This window comes from Chionomys nivalis, chromosome 7, assembly GCF_950005125.1.
Source record: "Chionomys nivalis chromosome 7, mChiNiv1.1, whole genome shotgun sequence".
NCBI lineage: Eukaryota > Metazoa > Chordata > Mammalia > Rodentia > Cricetidae > Chionomys > Chionomys nivalis.
Window position 1 is genome coordinate 83,329,193 of NC_080092.1, and position 14,047 is coordinate 83,343,239.

The 14,047-nt window shown below is 45.4% G+C and overlaps 1 protein-coding gene across 2 annotated transcripts in view; it reads right to left on the reverse strand.

Annotated features, from left to right (window-relative positions):
- Positions 1–14,047, reverse strand: part of Plekhm1 (pleckstrin homology and RUN domain containing M1) — a 51,451-nt gene that overhangs the window by 17,849 nt on the left and 19,555 nt on the right. For both annotated transcript variants that reach the window (XM_057774634.1, XM_057774633.1), the window contains exon 5: positions 5,812–6,193. In XM_057774634.1, the coding sequence (XP_057630617.1) occupies positions 5,812–6,193 (382 nt within the window). The remainder of the gene's footprint in view (positions 1–5,811; positions 6,194–14,047) is intronic.

Consider the following 14,047-nt stretch of genomic DNA (forward strand, 5'->3'; position numbering starts at 1 on the left):
AGGAACACACAGCTGCTGTCTTACGTCATCTAATTTATGGTATTTTGTTACAGCTGTTTTAGGAAAACAATAAAAATTACAAGAGTTCTGGGCAGATTCTGGACACCAGAACTGTACTGGGCTATCTGATTAGCCAATAATTTCTTCTATTCTATGCTATCTTTTATTTTTTTATCCCTCTCCCTTCCCCTCTTTCTGAGATACTGTCTAGAGCCAAGGTTGATCTTGAGGTCATTACATAGCCCAGGCTAGCTTTGGGCGCCCCCCCCCCCCCCCGCCCCGACTCAGCGTCTCACGCACTAGAACTACAGGCACAAGCCCCTATGCCCAGCTTCTGTTTTCCTTCTTAGTGGTGCCTTCTGGAGCGCAGAGATGTTTCAATTTCAAGCCTAATTTAGCCAGTTTTCCTTCTGTCTGGGCTCCTGCTGCTTTATCTCAGAAGCCACTGCTGAAACTAACGTCACCAAGATTTACTCCTACGTTTCTGCTGAGAGCTTTATTAGCTCTTACAGCTCTGTGACCCGTTTTGAGTCAACTTCTGTGTGAGATGTAAGGAAGGGGTGCAGCTTGATTCTCTTGCAGGGGAAATACAGGGGTACCAGCACTTCAGGCTCTTTGGTCTTGGAGATTTGGGATGAGGGAGGTGTGGTATGTGGGGTTTAGTCCCAAATTATTGCTTCTAACTCTGCTCCCCACATTGAGAAGGTTCTTGTAGCCCCTAGCAGGGAGGTCCTTCCCCTCCCCTTCCCCCCATCTACAATGTGAGTCTATTCACTGACAGGGGAAGTTGGGGATATCTGGAGCCAGTCAGCCTGTGAGAATATTGTTCAGTTCCTATTTTTCACTACTGTGAGCCTTTCTGCCTTTCTACGCTGGAACATGGAAGAGCAGAGGCAAGGAAGCTGGCTGGTTGCACTGACTGTCTACACAAAGGACATGAGTCACCCAAGGGCAGGACTCGCCCCACTGCTCTGGTAAGTGCTACCAATCTCACTGTGACATTGCTATTTCCAACCCTAGATCAAGACCGCCTTCCCTGCTGACGTAGACAGGGAGGCGGGTTCAGGCTGTGTCAGAGGGTCGGTCTGGGCAGTTTAGTGCATTCAGATGTGACAAGACTCCTGGAGCAAAGAGGCAAGTTCTGATTCAGGCACTGGGGGGAGCTCCAGAACCGGGCCCCCAGGGCCTCTTCATGTGACTTTCAGAGATGGCAGGTGCTTCCTTCCACTAGGGACAGGATGATGTGTCAGAAGGGTGGCTGCTAGGGACCATGCAAAACTGGTCTAAACAAAGAATGTCTGGGTCACCAAGACCCAGATGATTCCCCGAGGAAAATGAGGAATAGCTCCCAGGAGCCACATGGCCATCCTGGTGACCTCACACACACCTGGTGACCCTGCCCTGTGCAAGCCCCAGGAGGAGAGGGCTCTGTCCCTTACGATTCCACCAGGGGTCACCTCTCACCACTGGAAGCCCCCTGCTCACATCCTCTCACCTCCCAGGCAGCGCATCACCCAATTCAGTGAAATCTGCTCACCTCCATTCTGTAAGGCTGTTCCCAAATATCATTTTTCTTGATAATGTCAAGCAAAAATGCAGGGCATTGAGTCATAAAAGATAGGAGACCTTTCATTTGCACAAGAGTGTGAACAACTCCGTGGAGTCAGTTCTCTCTATCCACCTTTATTTGGGTTCCAGTGATGGAACTCCGGTCGCTAGACTTGTGCGGCAGGTATTTTGACTCACTGAGCCGTCTTCTGGTCTGAAGGATGAACTCCTGACTACCCAACTGCCTTCACTGTAAAACAACAGAGGTGGGTGGAAGGGTCAGGAGGGATGGAGACACCTGTGGATTCATAGGTTCGTGGTGTGTGTGTGTGTGTGTGTGTGTGTGTGTGTGTGTGTGTGTGGAGAGGGAGACTACTAAGAAATGTTCATAGTCCCCTGACCTCAAAGCAGCCACCGGGAGATGATTCTCTAGAGAAAGGATCTCAAACAACAATGGGAAACAATGGGGCAGGTCCCACTGAGGGAGCACTGAGGGTGTATCTGCTTCATGGGGCGGGGCAGAGAAAGAATACCTGAGCAATAATGGATCATGGCAATCACATGATCACCATCTGTTTCCCTTTTTTCTTACCTCGTTCTGCCACCCTCCCGTGTCTGCCTGCTTAGAGCCTCATATCTGGCCAGCTCTGTTCCTTCAAACTGTAAGGAGATCAACACTGGCCTGGGAACTACATCAGAGCAGCATCTGCCATTACGAATCCAAGCCAGAGGAAAGCCGCCTTGTGCTATTAGATACCAGGAGACGATGGTTAAGGGATGCAATTGTCTCTGGATCACCTTCAGAAGGACTGGACTTTCTGTTCAGGCTGTCCTCGTCATGCCTGTGTGCACAACTGCAGGAGGGGATCCCAAGCCACAAACACACAGTGTGTGGGACAGTGATTAGGCCAGGCTTAGTCACCCATAGGAGCTCCCCCCTCCCTTCCTCCCCAGCACTTAGCTGTAGTGTAATTACAATGTACATCATCAGTTGTCTAATCTGGTGGCTGACCCCAAAGGCCAGGACTCTTGTCCGTCCTGTTTCATCACTGCATCCCTAGCATCTATCACGGTGCTTGGCTCACAGTCAATGCTTTGTGCAGAATGATTGTAAACAAACATTTGACAAAGAAAGGCTGAATGTTTCTCAGGGCTGTAAAAGCTTGATGGTGACTAGACTAACCCTGCCAACAACAAAAGACAACCAAAGAGGGATTGATGAATTCCACCTTCTAAATAAGGTAGAACAGATAACAAGGACAGCCACGGGGATGGTGCTTTTCAGACCTGGGGGGCAGAAAAGGCTGGGACAGCACTAAGACACAGGGGACAGTCGGGAAGGGTCCAGGCACAGGGGACAGTCAGGAAGGGTCCAGGCACAGGGGACAGTCAGGAAGGGTCCAGGCACAGGGGACAGTTACTGTAAAAGCTGGAGCCTATAAGGAACTTGCTTTATCTAGGGTTCTGACAGGAAGCTAGAGGGTCAACTCTATAGACGGGGAAGAATTATGTTGAGAGGTCAGCTACCCAGTCCCATCATCTCTGGGACTCTGACGAGGCACAATGTCTGTGATGAGGTCTAGGTCATACTTGGGAGCTCCCTCGAGACACAGACAGCCACTTCTTAACGCATCCTGTCTGCAGACCTTATAACCTTCGGCACATCTTTATGATTGCCTAGTTGAGGCCTCATAAAATGCATCTTCCAGGAGTAAATCTGGAACCATTTTCAGAAGGGTAAATACAGAGAATCTGACTCAGTTATAGAATTACATGATTTTCATAGTCAGAGTCAATACTTTGAGGTAGATCAAGCAGATGTCCACATAGAAAAATATAAATTGAAGCCAGAGAGGTGGGTCAGTGGGTAAGGTACCTGTAGCCAAACCCGACGACCTGAGATTGATCCCCAGAAACCATACGGTGGAAGGAGATAACTGACCCCCAGAAGACGTCCTCTGGTCTCCATTTGTGTGCTATAGCACACTTAAGTGGCCACATATACACTTTCACATGCACACATACACTCAATCAATAGATGTAAATAAACAACAAATTGACTGCTACCTCACGACCAAGCACGGGAAGTGAAAGCAGGAGAATCAGAAAGGCAAAGTCATTTTCAGCTTAGAACATGATCAGTATGAGGTCAGCATTGGCTAAATGAGACCTTGTCTCAAAAATCAGAAAACAAAACCAAACAAAAACCAAAGGACATGAATTCAACTTAAAAATGGGCTGGAGAGATGGCTCAGTGGTTAAGAGCACTGGCTGCTCTTCCAGAGGACTCTGGTTTGATTCCCAGCAACCACATGGTGATTCACAGCCATCTGTACCTCCAGTAACAGGGAATCAAATGTCCTTTTCTGGCCTCTGTGAACACCAGGAACACATGCAGTGCACATACATACATACATACATACATACATACATACATACATACATGCATGCAAAACACCCACACACATAAAATAAAAATTAAAAAATAGAATGTTATGGTGCTTATATGGTCTTCTATAAGCAAAGGAAAGGGCATTCTTTAGTCACCAGAAACCTAGAGATTAAAAACACCACGAGCTACCACTTCTCATCTCCAGGATGGCTATAATAATAGAACCGTTTGAAACTAGATAATTACAGCTGTTGGTAGCGATGCTGAGAAACACACTGCTGGAAATGTAGACTAGGCCAGGTGTTTTGGAAAACAATTTGGCAGTTCCACAAAAGGTTAAAAATAGAGTTACTATATGATCCAAAAATTCTACTAATAGATTTTTATGTACTTAAGAAAATTAAAAGCATGGCCATAAGAAACCTTGCACACCCATGTTTATAACACTATTTGTAGTATTCAAAAAGTATTAATAACCCAAATGCCCAACAACACATAAATATCACATGACTTAGTCACACACTGGAAAATATCATGGAGTATTTATTACTCACCAGAACAGGGATGAAGAACTGACACATGCCGTAACGTGGGCAAACACTGTTATTGGTTTATTTTTGAAATAGGGTCTTCTTATGCAGACTAATTTGGCCTCATGATCTTCCTGCCTCTGCCTCCTGTGTGCTAGGCTAATAGACATGAGCCATCATATTCAACTGAATTAATTTTTAAACCATCATGCTTAGGGGCATGGGAAGATGGCTCAGTCAGTAAAATGTTTGCCACACAAACATGAGGACTTAATTTAGGATCCTCAGCACCCGTGTATGCAGCAGCATACCTATGGGTTCCGCACATATGTGTGCACATATACACAAACAGCTGAAGTCAATCACAAAAACATGTTATTCCATTTATATGAAATTTCCAGAACAGATAAATCTATGGAGACCAAACAGTGGTTGTCTGAGGTTGAGGGGAATAACCGTTAATAAAGTTTCTTTAAATGGGTGACTTAAATGTTCCAAAATTACATAGTAGTGATAGCTCTACAATCATAAGCAAACCAAAAATCACTGAATTACACTCCCATGTGGTGTGAATTGTACCCAATAAGTCAGTGTGACAGTGCTTATTTTACACACCACGCCTAAATCTAGACTGGCCACATTTTCCATCTTTTTTTAGAAACAGTATCTCACTATGTAGCCTTCAATTCAAGCCCTTCCTGCTTCCACCTCACAGCACTGAGATCATGGATACATGCATGACCAGAGCCATCTGGTCGGGACACATCTGAGTGCCTAATAGCCACTGTTGGTTTAGTGACTGCCACATTTGACCACAAAGTTCACGACCTGGGCCATGTGAAAAATGAGTGTTTTTAGACGGTATTTCACTATATTCAGTACATTTCAGGATCTTATAAAAATTATTTTAAGTAGTAAAAAGAAAACCAAAGTTTAGGCAGGTGAAATGGCTTCTCCAAGAGTGTACACTTGGAGTCACTCCCAGAGTGAATGGTGGTAGCTTGACAACGGAGGTTGAACAGTGTATGGTGCCTGCCAAAAAACAATAAAAACCAAAACAACAAAATCCAAGCAGAGTGTGGTATGAGATGGGAATCACTTTCCTCACGGACTGGGTGTGACGACAAGAAGAGATGTTTATGGGAATCCATCGGTGCAATGCCCGGCTCCTCTCTACTACTGACACACCAAGACACATTAGCTCATCATCACCATGCTGATAATACTGCCCCAGTCAGGACAGGGAAGCTAACGAGATGGCAGAACCACTCTGGTCACCGGATGGGGAAACTTCAGCTTTGAGTCATTCCCGAGACTCCCCTGAACAGCCTTGACACTCACCGGACTGGTAGGAGAGGAAACCACAAGCTTCGGTCCAAATCCATCACATTCCAGGGCCAGCTGACCACTCCCTTGGCCAGCTGTTCGGTCCACAGGACTAGAAGGCTGCTGGTCTGAAGAGCTCTCTGCAGGGGCAGCTTGGGCAGTGCCCAGCTGCTGCACGTCTGGGGTCTCTTGGGGAAGCAGCTGATGCTTGTGGCCACCACTTGGGGTCCCAGAGGGAACGTGGGCAGGAAGCTCTGCAGGCCCCTCAAAGCGCAGCTGTGTAGCTAGGCTGTGGAGGGACAGTGGGGTCTGGAGCGTGGTGGCGGTCTCTGTCTCTTGGCTTGATCCGCTGCTCGGCACAGAGTTTACCTGGGCTTTGCTGAATTCTGACAATACCCTAGAAGTTTTTAAACAAACAACAAACCTGTGTGACAAGTTGGTGGCTAGGATGTCCACGGCTACTGGAGCAGTGGTAAGAATAGAAATTTAAAACCAAACAACACTCTAACTACCCACTCCATTCCTCAACTCCCACACAGGCCTCCTCTGGTGCTCCTCACTGACACCAGGACTTGGGACACAGTGGGTGGCCAGTGAGCTACGGGGCCCATCACAGGTGGCACATTCACACGGCAGAAGTGAGAATTAGATTGAGTGGGAGCTGGGAGCTGAGAAACTGAACAGTGTGGGTCTAGAGAATCTGGTTGGCCAAATGTGGGTGTGTGGACAATGGCTCCCTTAATGTCATCTGTGGTAGAGCCTTGGCATGGGGCTCTTCAATAGCTAAGAGCTGAGGCACTGAGAGTCTGCTCTCTGAGAGAGCGGACAGTCATGGGGCACCACGGCTATAGTGAGGTACAAACGTCCTCAAAGGCTTCCTAGATATAGAGAAGCTTCATGTCCCCAAAATCTCTGCCGGAGCTCAGTGATTTCCCACATGGTGTGGAAGGGTGGGTACAAGCCCAAGGGTGTAACTTACTGATGTCTCCTTGTGAGGTTACTGCCCCTTGTCCCCTCCGAGGGACCACAGAGAACCAACATTACTGCCTTTGCACTCATATGTGTATACTTCTGGGCCTTCTGGAATGTGCCCTGGCTAGTGACTGCTCCTTCCTCTCCTAGGCTTCTGGGAATCCAAGTTACGTTTTTAAAATAAACTATTGGTTACTTCCTCTTTCACTTACAGAACAAGCACACTACGGATAAATGCTGATTCAGAGGGCAACAAGGCTGCCTGCAGCACAAAGATGGCCTGAGCTCACCCCCAGCTTAGATGGAGTAAGTGCCCCTCAGTTTGGGTCGATGGAAATGATTCTGGGATGCAAAGCACTTGCCTGTTCACCAGAGGTCTGCTCTCGCCTACCCCATGCCAATCCCACTGACATTCCAAGACAACAGAGTCAGCAGGTGTCACCAAACCAAGCCATTACAACCACATTTTCACACAGATGCCAGCACATTCCAGGGGGCTAAGAGAACAAACAGTCTTTGCAATAAATGGTGCTGTGAAAAGGAGCCAATCATGGAAAAGAATAAAGTTGGAAACCTAGCCCCACCACTTACAAACTTACCTCAAATGCACTAAAGACCTCAGTAAGAGCTGAAGCTATGAAACTCTTACAAGAAAATATAGATATAAGTGTGTCTTTGAGTTAGGTAATTCTCAGATGTGACATCTAAACCAGAAGCAATCAGTCAAAATAATAAACTGGCTTTCATCAAAATTAAAAACCTTCTGTGTGAGACAGGGTCTTTCCAGGTAACTCAGGCTGATTCTTCTGCTTCAGCTCCCCGAGCGACAGGATTGTAAGCAGGCACTGCCATGCCTGGCAAAAATCAAACTTTCATGATTCATAAAATACTATCAAAAAAGTGGCTGGGCAGTGGTGGCGCATGCCTTTGATCCCAGCACTCGGGAGGCAGAGGCAGAGGCTCTGAGTTTGAGGCCAGTCTGGTCTACAGAGTGAGTTCCAGGATAGCCAGGGCTACACAGAGAAACCCTGTCTCAAACAACAACAACAAAAAGTAAAGCCAGCCTCCATGGGGTGGTACACACCTGAATTTCAAAACTTGGAAGGCTAAAGCAGGAAGATTATGAATCTTGAGATCAGCCTGGGCTACACAGTGAATTCCAATCTACAAAGTGAAACCCTGTCTAAAAACACCACCACCACCACCACCACCACCACCACCACCACCACCACCACCACCACCACCACCACCACCACCAGCACCACCACCAGCACCACCACAACAACAATAGTAACACACACACAATAAAAGAGAAGAAAGAGAGATGGAGGGCTGGGATGCACAGCTCAGAGTGGTAGAACACTTGCTATTATATGTAAAGTCCTGGATTTGATTGCCATCCTGAGGGGAAGAAAGACAGGCGGGCAGTGGTGGTGCACGCCTTTAATCCCAGCACTCGGGAGGCAGAGGCAGGCGGATCTCTGGGAGTTCGAGGCCAGCCTGGTCTACAAGAGCTAGTTCCAGGACAGGCACCAAAGCTACAGAGAAACTCTGTCTCAAAAAACCAAAAAAAAAAAAAAAAAAAAAAAAAAGACAATATAAGGGGAAAGACTTGTACCATCCAATACTCAGAATATATCAAAATTTGTTGATATTGTCTATAAATGTTTGTTGACATTTAAAGGGGGATATGCTATAAAGATTTGCATTGGTATGGATTTTGGTTTACTGATACAAATTTAAGGTCAATTTTGTTATACCGTGTGTATATATATTTCTGCTCTTTTTTTTTTTAAAGATATTTGTTATGTATACAATATTCTGTCTGTATGTCTGCAGGCCAGAAGAGGACACCAGACCTCATTACAGATGGTTGTGAGCCACCATGTGGTTGCTGGATATTGAACTCAGGACCTTTGGAAGAGCAGGCAATGCTCTTAATCACTGAGCCATCTCTCCAGCCCCTATATTTCTGCTCTTGATTAAGGTATTGTGATTGTGCAGCTCATGTAAAAATGTAACATATAATTAAGAAATATAGGCTGAGAGTCATCGATAATAGTCAAGCTTGTAGTCATGTTAGTTAGATTTTCTAGTTGTATAGAGATGTATTTCAGATAGATAGGGATACTTCAAATCTTTCAAAGACTACAGAATATGACATTTAAAGTGTTTCAAGAATTTAGGACTTTTCATGACAGTGAGATGCATCTGCTCCTGGCAGCACCAATTACTTCAAGAGGATGATGGGCATCGAAGAGGCTCCTTACAGAGTTGACTAGCCATTTGGGCAAGAAACTGTTCTTGCCTGGACTGCTTGAAGTTATGCTGTATGAACTAGACATGCAGGACCCACAGAGAAATGACTGTTGAACTTGCCTAAAGGTGAGATCGTCCTTCAGGGTTCCTGCTTCATAAGAGTCTGCCAGACATTCCACAGGACACAGAAGAAAGTGACTGACAAACTGCCAATATAGATAAAACTGTCTTTGAAATTTCCTGCTTCATGGAAAAGCCTGCTGGATACTATGGGCCTGTAGGCTGGATATGGATGCCCCAATGGTACAGAAGAACTTTGAGTGACTGCCCAGGCAGCAAGATGTCTCTGTCATTTTTAGAGTTTTGGAAGTTGCTTATAATGCACTTCCTATTAACTTAGGTAATATTATATCCTTCTGGAGTCTTTGATGGAGTTGAAGAATTTATAGTTATTGTTTTCCTTAGATATGATAAAAGATAAAGTAGATATAACTATTATAACTGTAATTCTTGCTTGACACCTGTTTTGTTGTATGTAATTTTACTATGTTAAAGTTAAAACCTTCCTTTTTATTTAAACAGAAAAGGGGAGGTGATATGGGATTCCCCTCTATATGCTTTGAATACCACTGTTGAATAAAGAAACTGTTTCGGATTTATAGCAGGGCGGAAAGAGCTAGGCGGGGAAAACTAAGCTGAATGCTGGGAGAAAGGAGGTGGAGCCATGAACCCCCGCCAGAGACAGACGCTGGGAACTTTACCCAGTAAGCCACGGCTACGTGGTGATACATAGATTACTAAAACTGGGTTAAATTAAGATGTAAGAGTTAGCCAATAAGAAGCTAGAGCTAATGGGCCAAGCAATGATTTAAATAATATGGTTTCTGTGTGATTATTCTGGATCTGAGCTGCTGGGAAATAAACAAGTGGCCTCTCAGAGCAAAAATTCCTACAACCCAGCAGTAAAATGACAAATAACTGAAGCTAAAATGGACAAAGAGACCGAAAATACTTCTGTGAAGACATCTTCAGTAAGTACATGGTAGGGTGCTCGACACCACTGGCCACCAGAGAAATGCAAACAGTCGTGAGGATGTACTACTTTATACTCACTAGGATGGCCACAATGAAAAACAACAAATGCCGGCAAAAATTTGGGGAAATTAACTTTTTTAAATTTATTTTTTGTAGACAGAATCTCAAACTTGCTATTTAGACAAGGTTGGCCTTGAACTTCTAAGTCTCTACTGCTCTCATTTCCAGCTAAGGAATCAGCTGTTGTATGTTAATAGTAAGAATATAAATGGTACCGTTGCTATAGGAACAGTTTGGTAGCTCCTCAGACTTCCATGTGGCCCAGCAACTCTTCTCTAAGAGAATCAAAACATGTCCAGCCGAAGTCTGAACACGACGGCTCACCACTATCTGCTCAGCACCATTACCTTCAGAGCCAAAGCTGGAGGCAGTCGGTTAACAGGAGCATGACAAACCGGGGCACACACACCAAATGGGAAAGTATTCAGACATGATGCATGCCATGATGTGGATGAATCCTGAAGATGTTAAACTAAGTACAAGGAACCGGCTATAAAAGGCCACATAGTACAAGGTTCTGTTTGCACAAATGTCCAGAACAGGCGAGAACAGAGCAAATGGGAACGCATTGCCTTTTCCTTCCATGACAATAAAAATGGTCTTGAGTTACACAGTGATGATCTTGCAACTGGGCATTTTGGCTCATGTCTGTAATTATAGCACTAAAGCAGAGGCAGGAGGATTGTGATGAGTTTGAGGTTAGTCTGTTCTACACAGTGAGTTCCATGTCAGGCTACATAATAGATCCTATCTTAAAAATCTGAAAGGAAAAAAAAAACGGTGAATTTTACGATGTGTGAACGTGATTATCTTATCTTCATAAGAAAGACAGCTCAGCAGTTAAGAGCACTGGCTGCTCTTGCTGAGTCCAGGGTGGGATTCCTATCACCTACATGGTGGCTCACAAATGCCTATTACTCTAGACCCAGGGGATCTGGTGCCCTCTTCTGGCCTCCACAGGTACTGCACACATGTGGTATACAGACATACATTTAGACAAAACATAAATATAAAAAAATGTAAAAAAAATAAATAAGCAGCAGATGTGAGGGGGGAAGAAACCTTTATATTATACGGTATTAGTCTAGAACTGTGAAAATCAGTATGGGGGGGTTCCTCAAAAAAACAAAAGGAGAACAATTACATCCCACCAGCCACACTAGGACTCCAGCTCTTGTGCAGTACTGCTGACAATGGCTCAGTCAGAGGCAGCCCAGCTACTCACCCGCAGATGGCTGGGTAAGAAAAACGCGGTAGGCACACAGCTGCAAACTAGAGGAAAACCGCACCAGGTACAGGAGAATGGATGGGTCGGAGGCAATCATGGTGTGAGAGCTAAGACTCAGAAAGACGTGCATTGTGTATTTTCACCCACATATAGGATCTATGTTTAAAAAAAGACAATGAAATCACAGAGGGAAAAATCACAGGGATGCTGTATGGGAAAAGGAAGAAAACCAGGGAAAAAGGAAAAGTAAGAGGGCATAATAGAAGAGGGTGTGATCAAAAACATATGCTTGTATTAAAATGCCAAAATGAAATTATTTTTTAATACTATGGGGGGCTTGAGTGAGGGGACAACTTATCAAGCCAGGCGTGGTGGCTCAAGGCCTTAGTTCCCCACACTTGAGCTCTGAGCTCAAGGCCAGCCTGGTCTACCTAATGAGTTCCAAGTATAACCAAGACCACAAAGTGAGATGCTATCTCAGAAACAAACAAACAAACAAACAAACAAAATCAAGAAGTGCAGGACAGTGGCTCGTACCTGTAATTCTTCTGATGCTGCCCAGGCAGGAGGATCTTAAATTCAAGACCAGCCTGAACTTCACAGTGAGTTCATGGATAGCCTAGGGAGACCTTGTTTCAAAAATGGTTGAGCATAATGGTGCACGTTTTAATCCCAGCACTTGGGAGGCAGAGGCAGGCGGATCTCTGTGAGTTTGCGGCTTTCCTTGTCCATATAAGTGAATTGCAGGAGAGCAAGAGCTACACAATGAGACTCAGGAAAGTGAGGGATATACCTCAGTGGTAGAGTTTGCCCAGCATAAATGAACTCTAGGTTCAGCTCCCAGTACTGTCTCTCTTGCTCAAAAGAAAAAAAATTGCCGGTGGCAGCGGCACACGCCTTTAATCCCAGCACGCCAGGTGGGGTCTCTGTGAGTTCGAGGTCAGCCTAGTCTACAAGAGCTAGCTCCAGGACAGGCTCCAAAGCTACAAAGAAACCCTGTCTCGGGGACTGGAGAAATGGCTCAGAGGTTAAGAGTACTGACTGCTCTTCTGGAGGTCCTGAGTTCAATTCCCAGCAACCACATGGTGGCTCACAACCATCTGTAATGAGATCTGGTGCCCTCTTCTGGTCTGCAGGCATACATGGAGGCTGAACACTGTATATATAATAAATAAATCTTTAAAAAAAAAAAGAAACCCAGTCTCGAAATATAAAATAAATAAATAAATAAAAAAGAGAAAAATTCAAGGAAAATCTAAGAGTGTTACTTCTAGGGAGTGGAAAATGCTGGGTTCTTCTCTTCCTCCCTTTTCTGGTGTTTGTGGGAGAGATAGAGAGATGTATGTGCAGGTACAAACGTGTGCGCAGGCTTGAGGAACCCTCAGTTATCATTCATTCCTCACGCATCATCTCTCATGGCCTGCAGCTAGCCTAGTATGTTTGCTGGCTGGCAGTGAGCTCCAGGGATCCACCTGGCTCTGCCTTCAGAAAACTGGGGTTACAAACGGGCACCACCACTCCCAGATTGTTCAACATGGGTTCTGGGGACTCAGTTCAGGTAAGATGAGTACTTTTCCAGCCAGACTTCTCCCCAGCCTCCTGTCTGTGCATCCGTACATGTGTGTTCACAGAAGTGTGTACACACCTTGGAGAGCAGTTCTGCCGAGCCAGGCAGGGTTTGGACTCTCTGACCACACAGACCTTCATGCTGCTGGAATGTGTGTGGCTCTGTTTCACTCTAAAGTAAGGGCCACTGAAGAAAGCGCAGTGTGAACTCCAACGCTGAGTCACTTCCCTTGGAAAATGACATCTGACAAACGTTGACAAAGTTTGCAGTGGAAAGACAGCACTGGTCAGAGGGGATGGTCAACACCAAGGAAACAGAAGGCTGGTAAGTGGACAGCCCAAGCAGTCCAGCGCCTGAGTCCACAACCCTCCATAATCATAGTCCAGACCCAAAGAACGTTCAGCCCTCTGCCCACAGGGCAAGCCACAATTTACTCTCTGCAAACAGAACCCTTAGAGAAAATGAGAAAGGTTTATTTTGAAGTCATGTTTTGTACTTTGTTCAACCTGCAGATGTTTTAAGAGCTGAAACATTAAGGACAGGATATTTATGCCTAATTAACTTAAATATTCAAGAATCATAAAGAACAAACTCAACCGAAGTGCTGCTGAGGATCTAGAAATGCTAATCCCTGCAGTTTACAGGCTAATATCACGCCAAGTGTGGTGGTGCTTTTCTGTGAGCCCAGCTCTGGTAGATCAAGAGTTCAGGACCAGACTAGGATATATGGTAAGATCCCATGTTTAAAAAGAAAAATGCTGGGCCAGGGAGACAGCTCAGCAAGCAGAAACACCTACTGTGAAGCCTGAGGACCTGATTTTGATCTGCTAAACTCACATGGTGGAAGGAAAGAATTAACTCCAGAAAGTTGCCCTCTGACCTCTACATGAGGGTGTAGCATACTCCCCTCCCCCAGAGGGTAACTCTGAGGCCTGGCTCTGAGAATGACAGCACTGACCTGCATTGCCTCGGTGTGGTCAAGGCTCCAGTTACTCACATCATTGTCTGGTGCTCATCTATACATCCTGACCCTCAGTTCTTTTAGAGTTTCCCCATAAGAACCACGTCAATGATTCCCAGACAGGGTGGATAGCCACTGACTCAAAGACCTTATGCTGGAACTTTCCAGT